A 10,206-nucleotide genomic window follows, 5' to 3' on the forward strand; every position below is an offset into this window, starting at 1 on the left:
AAGTATTGAGTATGATTCTCCTCCTCTTGTGCTAGCACCGGCATTGCTGGAGCTAGCCCACGGGATGGTCCCATCAGGGATGGCAGTACAGGACAATGTCATCTCCATTGTCCTCAGCTTCCCCCCATCCCTAGAGGCTCTGTTCAAGCTCTCAGATTGCTCCCCAGCTGCATCAAAAATGCTGGAATAAACAGCCAGCTCAGCACCTTTATTCCCCTTTTCCTTCGACAAAGACTAATTGTAGGCGATAGCTCTTTCACCAGCGATTCTTCATACTTTCACGTGCCATGTACACTAAAAAGCACCTGTGACAATTTGAAAAAGAAATTGTGTTACAAGCAGCTACTTCTCCCCACAGAGGAAAAAGACAATAGGTTCCACAAGGGAATTTCAGAGAAAGAGGAGCTGTTTGAGTTTGGCAGCTGCTAAAGCATATTGGTCCCCGTGATGACCTCAGCACAGTATTTTTTGTGCTGAATGTACATAGGGCACCGTAAGGCACTTGCAAACCAACGCCCAGAAATTGTGTTGTAAAGCTGTTTAAGAAGAGGGAAGCCCAGTGACAAAGAGAAACTTGGCAAGCTCTTGGGATCCATGGAAACAGCCCAAGGCACCACACGTCCTCCATGGGGTCAGCAGTGCCCCACAGCATCCCGGGTGACAGGGCTGCAAAGCGGGGGCACCCCCCTTCCTCGAAAGAAGCATCTCCACCTCTTTAAGAAGGACAACCGTGTGCACAAAAGAGCTTTTTTTCCATTATATTAGTTGATTTAGTAAGTGATGTTACATCTGTCCATAATCCTGTCTCCGTTAATAGACTGATGCTCATTTAACCTGCTCTTCAAAGCCTGCAGAGAAGGATATCCCGTAATTCTCCTACACAATCACTCCTAGCAGCTCCCTGTCCTTATGTTAAGGCAGTTTTCTATTGCCCAGCCTCCCTTTTCCTTGCTGCAGTTAAAAGCCCTTGTTTTCTGGTCCTGTTCCCAGGGGATTTAGAGAACAAATTAGTCCCTTCCTCTCCGTGCAATTAAAAGATCTGATCATGTTTCCTCTTTCATGGCCTAAACGACATTTTTGCCAGCCTGCTGCCCAGTAAGCTAGAAGAGAAAACCATGGAAAAGATCTGAAAAGTCAGGTCTGATTTTCACAGCCAAATCCTATCTGGAAAGAGACCATTTTTTATTATGTGTTCACTGTGGTTCACGTATTGTTTTGGTTCCTGTTTGGCTGATATCATTGTCATAAAGCCTCATACAAAAAAGACAATTATGTCTCCAAGACCATTACATGAGAAAAATGAGATCAATCAGGAGCTCACTACACCCAGACGGTCTCGAGGGGTGGGCTCTGAGCCAAGCCCCGATAACCCACATACAGTGGACGCCAAAGGTCTCATTCCAGGTACACACCACACTCAGGGCATTCATCTGACCTCTCAGACACCTACAGCGTAGGTACCTACCACAAAGTTCGTCACCTACATCACTTCTACAGCTCCTGGTAAGAAATGGGACATTGCAGGCTGTGGCTCCTCTAACCACACCGAGACTAAGGTAGAAATCTGAAATAGGTAAGGTAAAGTAGAGATTTGAAATAGGTCATCACAATAGGGTTTTAGAAGTGCCTGGGCCTCTCTTTGGTGAGAAAGAGAGCCAGGAGATGAGCTCTCTTGTAGGCTAGCTCATGAGAGAGGTAAAGCAGCAGGTGAGATGAATCTTGCATACAGGGAGGAGAGATTTGGGCTGGAAAGGGGCACACAGGCCGTGTTCTGCTACGACTGGCACTGCTTTGCTGGGTGTCCTCTCCTGCCAGCCCATGAGGCGTAGCAAAGGCAGTGCTCCTCGTCACTGACCACTGCTGCAATGGAGCTAGGTGGCACTGCAAGGGGACAGCGAGCTGGAAGGATTCAACCTTTACTGACGTATCTTTTTTTCTGAAACCTTTAGCTCTCGTGGGTCTCTGGTGAGACGGATCACCCGTGGGATCAGATTCAGCTGGTTTCTCTAACTGTCATGTAGTTTCTTACATGAATCTTAACTACAGGCAGCACCAGGATCACCAGCAATAACCATTAAAAATTACCAATTAGGATGTGTGTTTCCAAAATCAACGGACTCAAAGTCAGTCACCTTTTCAAAGTTAAAACAGTTGGGTTTGATTTGAACATTTAAGGTACATTTACATTTTCCAGTTCTTGTCCCCAGATATGGGAACTAGACACTTCTTTTTCCCATTTTAAATGGCAGCATTTTTAGTTGGCGTCTCATCTCATCACAGGACTCCAGGAGCTGGGGCTTAAAGAAAAACACCAGGGATCCTGAGAGTAGGCAACATGGGGGATGGGTGCAGGGATGCTTTGTTGTAAATCCACAGCAAACCCCCCCAAAAAAAAACCAAAACCACCTTTCAGTTGAGAAATGAGGGACTCTGCAACAGTTACAATCCTGGGAGAGCAAAGCCTTGCATGGACCTACAGGACTACCCACCACCACCAGGGAAGGCAGCTCTGAGTCGGTCCCCAGGCTGCAGTCCCCTCCCTGTCTCCGGACTTACACGGCCACAAAGCTTCAGCCAGCTTCCCGGGATACAAATACAGAAGGATCAGCAGTAGGAGACAGGAAGGAAAACAGTCCTGTCGGCTCCTGGAAGCCTTTACAAACCTCATCCATCCACTCATTAAGGTCTCAGGGGAACAAAGCGTTCAAACGCGCGTTTTAACTCTAAAAAGCTCCAGAGGACAGGTCAACCAGCCTTCCTCTGCCAAGACTGAGCTGGAGGCAAACAGCTCACGGGAGGGAACGACCTCACTGATGTATACGGCCTTGTGTTTTCCCTGTAAGAGAGGGAGACGGCTCCATGAATGGTACGGCCCTCAAAGGGTTCGGCTCCATCTGCAGAGGAGGGCATTTATCCCAGCTGGATAAACTCCAGCAATAATTTACTCAGAACCTGAGAGTTTTGCACTCGGTGTTTGATGCTACTTCTTTGCTAATGCTTTTGGGGAAAACACGTATTTCAAAGTCATTCCTACAGAAGGTGAGGAAAACCCAGACCACACAACCAGCAAGAACACCACTGTGTCAGTGACAGTCACAGATTAGCACCGCTGATACTCTTATTCTTTCATTTCAGGTACTACAGCCTCCACAGACTCCTCTGTCCACGCTGTAACAGGTACCTCCTGGGTTGTGATCGGCTTTGTCTGTCTATTTGGATGTGGATGCGCACGCCATGTGGGGATGCAAACGGGGAGTCCACAAATAGGAACCAGATTCAGAACTCCCATCCACTGAAGCACCTTCTCCCAGGACCCTGCGCTGCCCACCTCTGCCTGCCCCGTCTATCATCATTCACCCCCAGATCTCCAGGGGCCACGGAGGGCAGTGTGCCCCAGAGGATGGCCATGCCTGGCTCCCTTTTTTGTCAGGAAGACAGCAATTCCAGGAAGCCTGGTGAAAGCAGGGGGATCCTGCCTCATCTTTGCTCCCCGTTTCCCCCACCTGTTTCCTAGCAGTTTGCATGCTCTCCTCCATGGACCCTCAAAGCCAAGGTCCATTTGCCCACGGGTCCCTATAGCCCAGTGACAGTGTCCCAGTGACAAACTCCATCCTTAGCATCTCTTGAACCTGTTACCCTTTCAGCTCTTAATGGCTATAGTGGTCCCCTTCCAGCCTGTCCTTCAACCCTCCCTGTGGGGATCCCACCAACAAGGCATACATGTAGGAGATGTCACCTCCATGTCTCTCTGCTTGTGTTACAGGTCAATCCCAATCAACAACACACAGCCCTGAAGTAGAGAACCATACCTCAGGTAACGCTCATCCGGAGACAGCTCGGGGGCATCCTGGCTTGTAACTGGTCCAACCTTCAGTCCAGCTGGTCCACCCAGCCATAAATGGGGCTTAGATGAGAACACTGGTGGACAAAGAAGGAAATTTTGTGGCATAAGGGCTTCTGATCCAGCCAGCTCACCCCAGAGGGATCAAGACACAGGTGTGAGCAAGAAGAGGGGAAAAAAATCACTAAATTGAACAGGGAGACGCAGGGTCAGCCGGTCACAAGCCAGGGAATACCGCTGGTGCACACAAAGGATGCGACTGCCCAGAGCCCAGGCGAGGAGCCGGGCTGGGCGGTGTTGCTGCATCTCCTACGTGGCATCACCAGTGTTGCTCAGCAGCTCTTCCGTGAGAGGACCACTGGGCGTGCGCAGCGTGTGCACACACAGTGCCTCGCACGCCAGCGCTGGCCTCAGCTCCCAGAGTCCTGACGGAAGGATCAGCAATGAAGTCATTGTCGTTAACAGCTTCCCCACATTACATTTATTGTTCAATATTCCTCTCCTGACAAGCCTAACCACTTTTTTCTTTTTCTTTTTTTTTTTTTTTAATTAAAAACTTCCAGTGCTTTGCACACCCTCAGCACTTCCCATACAACACGTTCCCCATTCCTCCAAGAGGAAAACAGAAGTTTGGAGAGGTTTGTCCTAAACTGTACAACATGTCAGCGCAGGGACTGAGCACTGCCCTAGCTCTAATCCGGTTATTCACATTAGGGGTTTCGCTTTGTTATCCACCTTCCTGGAAACAGCAAACACTCATAAGGACTGAAAAATATTTAAAAGTCATATGAAACTCTGAGGAGTTGTCTTACTTTATTCTCTTTTTTCTGTTCTCCCCCTCTGCTGAAACCAGCTTCAGGACACCACCACGTGTACGTGGTGACAGAGAAGCCACACGTGGTGACACAGAAGCCCTGGAAGTGGGCGTTGGGAGGTGTCAGCAGAAAGTTACATGTTTCAGTCTGAAAAATACACAAAACCAACTACACGAGAAGGGATCCCTCCAACTCCAGATCCATGTTTGTCAGTCCACTTGGATCTATGGAGACAAATCTCTTCCTGCTACATTTCGGGGAAGGGAGAATCTTTCTAAGCACAGCTACCCCTCCAAAGGGACCCCAAAAATAGAAAGGAAAAAGATCTCAACAAGATCTCATATTCTGCTTCCATACCTTGCAGGGGAAAAAAAAAAAAACAACCACCACCCCACCTAATTCCTAAATCAAAATATTTTGGTTAAGCATTTGGATAAAGAGGAAAAAAGAACCCATCTTAAAACCATTTTTGCTCTTTTCTCATTTTTATTGGAAACCCAAGAGAAGTCTAGACAAGGAACTTGCCTATAAATTCCAAACTGGTGATGCACTCTTCCTTGCAGAGGGCTTATTGAAAGCTTTTTCCCTCACGTCTTGCTCTGGATCATGTTCTTGCTATCCAGCTTTGAGTTGCAGGTTGAGGAAGATGACAGAGCCTCCAGATGACTGCACGAACTGAATTATTTGTGGTTAGAGACTCTCGGTGAAACAAAACACAAAAGTTAGCATTTCAGATAACAAGCAAACAGGTGGATGTCCGGCAGCTCTAGCCAGTTAAAGTGTGCAGTGATGAAAATACCTTCATTTTCAAAGCAGGAAAAAAGCGGTGGCACAAAGCAGAGTTTCCCCATGTGTCTCCTGAGCTCTGCCAGCTCAGCACCTCCGTACTCTACAAAAAGCAAAAGCTAATGCTGAAGTACAAGAGCTCCCCAGCTCTGAGCAGGGCAAAGGCTATTTCCCTGTCTACTCATGCCCGTGCTTTGCCCAGCAGGTTATCGCAAGGAGTCTGAGGACTCTTTGCAGTAGCCGTGCCCTCCTCCAAGCTGTTTCTGAGCAGAGCTGGTGGTGAGCAGAGCTTTTTGAAGTAACGCTACGCTTCCTCTACAGAGCCTTCAGTAAAATCAATGACACCAACCGACTTGAATCTCACCTCTGTGGGTCACACTACTACAGCCAAATCCTCTTCCATCGCTACAACACCTCTAGCTTTGACTGTGCGAGGTAAGTACGGAAAACTCAAATTTTTGCTCAGGCAGGACATGTTTATGCATCCCTCCTTAGCCAAGCCAAACTGGGGGCATCAGAAAGACTGGGCTAGTCCACACCGTGCTACTCATCCAGTAGCGGCAACTTTTGAATCACTTTGAGTCTTTGTTAAAAGAGCAGCTCGTTGCAGCTCCCCAACAGCATAGGGCTGGACACAACCGTGACCTGGATGTGGCAGCTGCACAGCAAGCCCATAGCAGAAAGGCCAGATCACGCTTCACCTGGTAATGTTTGGTGGAGGACCTACGGGCACCCCAGCCTCCCCAGACCCCTCCCAAGCTCGCCTCTCACGTACCCTCTCTAAATTGACTGCACAGCTTGCTGGCTGGACATCTTGATGTTTGTTTGGAGGGGAAGTCTCATGCAAACAAAGTTTTTTACCCCATGGAAACCCAACAGCTCTCCATAGCACAATCAGTAGCAGCTTCAAGAGTTAATTCTCCTTTCCCGTGTTTTCTTTATCCAGATGAAAAGCCTAGTGGAAGCAGAAGCACGGCAGCTCCACCACCTCAAGGTACTTTGTCCTTTTATAGAGTAACAATAAATTTAGATAATTTCATGGCAATTAGCTTACTTGGTTCACGTGGTGCAGGTTATCAAAGCACTAGTCTTTATCTTGGGGTTGAGCCATGAGTAACACCCAAAATCATGTCTGGTATCCTTAAAAGCAGTGATAAAACACAAGACCAAAGGCACTTAATGTCCTCTGCCTACGATGAACTTGAACAGTTGAAAGACTGATCTATGTTTAGGAAAAGGGAGCCCTTTCAACAACCTTTAAAAAATATATATATCATTTTGCTTTTTTGCTGGGTTTGCTTAACCCATCCTGTAAGCAAAAATTAGAGAATTCAGTAAGAATTTTATCAGAATAAGGGCAGAATCCAAGTGAGTGGGAAGACTGAAATCTGACAACTGAGCTGATTCCCCATTAAAGATTCAGCCCGCAAAATCTGCAGCGGTCAAGACAGAAACTCCTCTGCCTCTCCAAGTACCTCTCAGATCTTCTCTAACGCAAGCAAGGTTAAAAACCCATGGTCAGCTCTGCCTGCACAGATGCCCAAGCAGCATGCCTGTGCCCGGCTAAGCCAAGAGCCCTTTGCATCAGAGCAGATTGCTATTAATTATAACCCTGCTTTGTATCTGAAAAGCCCCATACATCTTTGACTCTAGAAATACTGCTGATGCTTCCAAAAGCGAAGTCTCCCGTTGTGTGAGACCCAACATTTCCCAGGGATGGGGTATCCATGCCAGGCTCAGCAAACCACAGCTTCTGCCCACCGCCTGTGGCTGGAAGGACAATTTCAGAATGAAACAAAGAGTTTGACGACCGCTGAAAGAATTGCACAGCAGTAGTCCCTCTGCTTCCCGGGACTGTTCTGCTCCATGTGGTTACCCATTTCTGAACCAGTTAGATTTGCCATTTCATAACTATTCCCCTTTTTTTTTTCTGACTTTTGGCAAAGTTACATTCAGAAACCGTGATGTTTTCTGCAAGACAGGAACCCCGGGTTCAGCTGCACGCCCTGCGGTCCACTGCAGAGTGCCAGGAGCTGTTTCACACTTCTCCAGGCAGCACACGCTTTTGGCCAACGCCGCTGTTGGGAAGGTGGGGACAGGAAAGGAGGAAAGAAGATCCTACTTGACCTACAGATAATCTTCTGCAGCTCTAAAGTATCATTTTTAGCCTCCTGACAGGGTCTGTAAGCTCTTCGTTAAGGTCAATGCAGATAATCTGGCTGTTGAACACACATCCAGGAGGCTGCAAAGGGTTTTTTTTTCTCTGTACAAGCAAAACACACAGGCGAGCTTTAAAATTGCTTGCACGGGCATTGGAAGCAGCTGTCACAAACCCAACAGCTTCATATAAGCCAGTTCATCCCACTGAGAACTGGAGCCCGTGCTCGAACAAACCTCTACACTGCCACAGCTAGACTACATATGGCGTACAAGTTAGCCCAACTCAAACTAGCTTAATTACTTCTAGATAGCCCAGGACAGCATATCCACTAATTCCAAGTCCAAGGACAAGCCGAACAGTCAGTCCACACCCATACTCTGCAGAATTTCTTCCCCTAAGCAGATTTATTTTTTTAAAGTCTCAATGTTTATAAGCAATAGCAAATCTATAACCTTCCCAGTTCACTCTTCCAGTACTCAATTCCTCTATCTGCCCAAAAAATGCATCTGGGACTGCAGAAGCTGAAGAATTTATACAAGGGTATTTGAATTTTGGTTCCCTGAATTTCTATTTGGACATGGAAAATAGCATAAAGAGTGTTTTGGTGGGAAGGTTTTAGCCTGAGTATGAATTCCATGTTTCCCCAGATATCACCGGCATTACTGTTCATCTGTTCTCCTCTCCAGCACACCCATTAATTCTTTTGGTTATTAGATGACACTCGAGGACCAGACTCACATTCTGCGTTTCTCTATGCAGGTCAAGAGCCCAAGAGAAGCGAGAGTACCACAACATCAGCAACTCAAGGTGCTTTCTCCTCTATCTCACAGAGAGATGGTTACCACTAGATATTTTATAGCCCTTTTCACAGCCAACAGCAAGGCCATCATACTGCTGTCTTCAAGGCAGCATTGTGAAGGGCTAACAAGTGCCCGAGGGATGCTAGCCATGCTATCCAGCCCCTGAAAAGCCCGTAAAGCTCCACAGAAGCAGCACTTTGGGGCAATCTGTTGAGCCTGGGAACAGTGGTTGTGAGTCACAGCAGGGAAGGTGCCACTATGGCAAAAGGGTGTAAAAGGAGGGAGACAGCACAAGGCGCCCCTTCAAACACGCTGCCAGCTCAGTCCTTCACCTGCCACACTCAGCTTCCTCACTAGGGCCCCTGCAGAAAACCCTGCAGGTCTCCTCAGATTGTCAATTAAAGGGGCCATAGCAAGGCAATCCAATTCCCATATAGGTCTTGGTCACTTTGCTGCTAACATCGATGGGGCTGGCAAGTGCGAGTTAGGTCCTCTAGCATTGCTAGGAATCCTCTTCCCAACATCGGAAGAAAGATTTTTCTATAAATCTACCTTTTTCCCCTCTTGTAGGCACCTCAAAACCAGCCACCCCGACACTGGAGTCCTCTGGCTACTTGCCTGCACCCACTCCGACAGATGATAAATCACCACTGACGGTGGCAGCTTTTGGTAAGGTCTTGCACAACATGGGGAGAGGAGGGGGGTCTGTTTCTCCAGTCCGTGCTGTTTTGGACAGCCAGCTTCAAAGATGCTTCCCCGGAGATGGCTCCACAGTTTTCTTCTTCAGCATGCCTGATCCTCAAGTTTTCAGAGTGCAAGGGAAAACCCTTGAGAAAAAGACTTGTCACCAGCAGGCAATAAAGCACCTAATCAATACTCCCAGCCATGCCCAGTATATGAGGGACAGACAATTTGAAAGTCCATCACGGCTACAGCCGAGCTTGGGATCCTGCTCCCAGTGCTGGTGTTTGCCCCAGCTCCATGTTAGGACAACACCTGGACACCAACGGCCCCAGGCTATGCCTTTGTTTCTCTGATAAGTGTCTAGAATAAATACACTACCTGCCTGGAAGCTTAGATTATTTTTTTTTCCCTGCAAACCTGTTGGGACTTCATTCCCACCCTGCCTTAGTGCCTCCCCCTGCACAGCTGCACCCTGCTTGGCAGCAAGCAGACAAGTCCTCCGCATCCCTCAGACTGTGGAAGGACGGAACAAGAGATGCCATACCTTAACCTGGCAATAGATTTGAGGCCAAACATCAGAATCAAATCTGCACTTGGCCACTGGTTTATGAGACAGTTAACATCGTTCACAGTCTTTTTAGCTTGTCTCTCCTCATTATATTATGTATTTATCTGACTTGATACTCCTTCAGGATAAGATTTACCAACTGTAGTAGGGACATACTGACTTCAATCAATCCCCAGTGTAATTAGCTGACTTCTGCCCTCCTGGCACTGCCTTACCAATTAAGTATTCATCAGAAGCCCTTTGAGGCTAAAACACAAGAGGATAAAGCCACTCACTGTAGTGACTACTTACTTCTTTGCCTATTATGCATCATGCTCATTTTAATGATAATATTGATTTCCTACCCAAGTTTTGATGACAGTCAAAGTGTCTCCACTACCCCAGAAGCTGAGGACAGGCACGATGTTATATCAATCACGGACAGTTCTTTCCTCCCTCCCCAGGTGTCATCAGCTTCATCGTTATCCTGATAGTAGTTGTGATCATTCTGGTCAGCGTGGTCAGCCTGAGGTTCAAGTGTAACCGCTCAAAGGACTCAGAAGGTATTTGCC

The 10,206-nt window shown here is 47.5% G+C and overlaps 1 protein-coding gene across 1 annotated transcript in view; it reads left to right on the top strand.

Annotated features, from left to right (window-relative positions):
* The first annotated feature begins 2,859 nt into the window (after positions 1-2,859).
* The window catches only part of ECSCR (endothelial cell surface expressed chemotaxis and apoptosis regulator), a 9,433-nt gene continuing 2,086 nt past the window's right edge, over positions 2,860-10,206 (top strand). Inside the window, exons 1-8 of the mRNA XM_009880747.1 lie at positions 2,860-2,866; positions 3,136-3,177; positions 3,764-3,814; positions 5,764-5,877; positions 6,389-6,436; positions 8,363-8,410; positions 8,974-9,072; positions 10,099-10,197. Of these exons, the coding sequence (XP_009879049.1) occupies positions 2,860-2,866; positions 3,136-3,177; positions 3,764-3,814; positions 5,764-5,877; positions 6,389-6,436; positions 8,363-8,410; positions 8,974-9,072; positions 10,099-10,197 (508 nt within the window). The remainder of the gene's footprint in view (positions 2,867-3,135; positions 3,178-3,763; positions 3,815-5,763; positions 5,878-6,388; positions 6,437-8,362; positions 8,411-8,973; positions 9,073-10,098; positions 10,198-10,206) is intronic.

The sequence above is a fragment of the Charadrius vociferus genome, unplaced genomic scaffold (genome assembly GCF_000708025.1).
Source record: "Charadrius vociferus isolate BGI_N301 unplaced genomic scaffold, ASM70802v2 scaffold822, whole genome shotgun sequence".
Lineage (NCBI taxonomy): Eukaryota > Metazoa > Chordata > Aves > Charadriiformes > Charadriidae > Charadrius > Charadrius vociferus.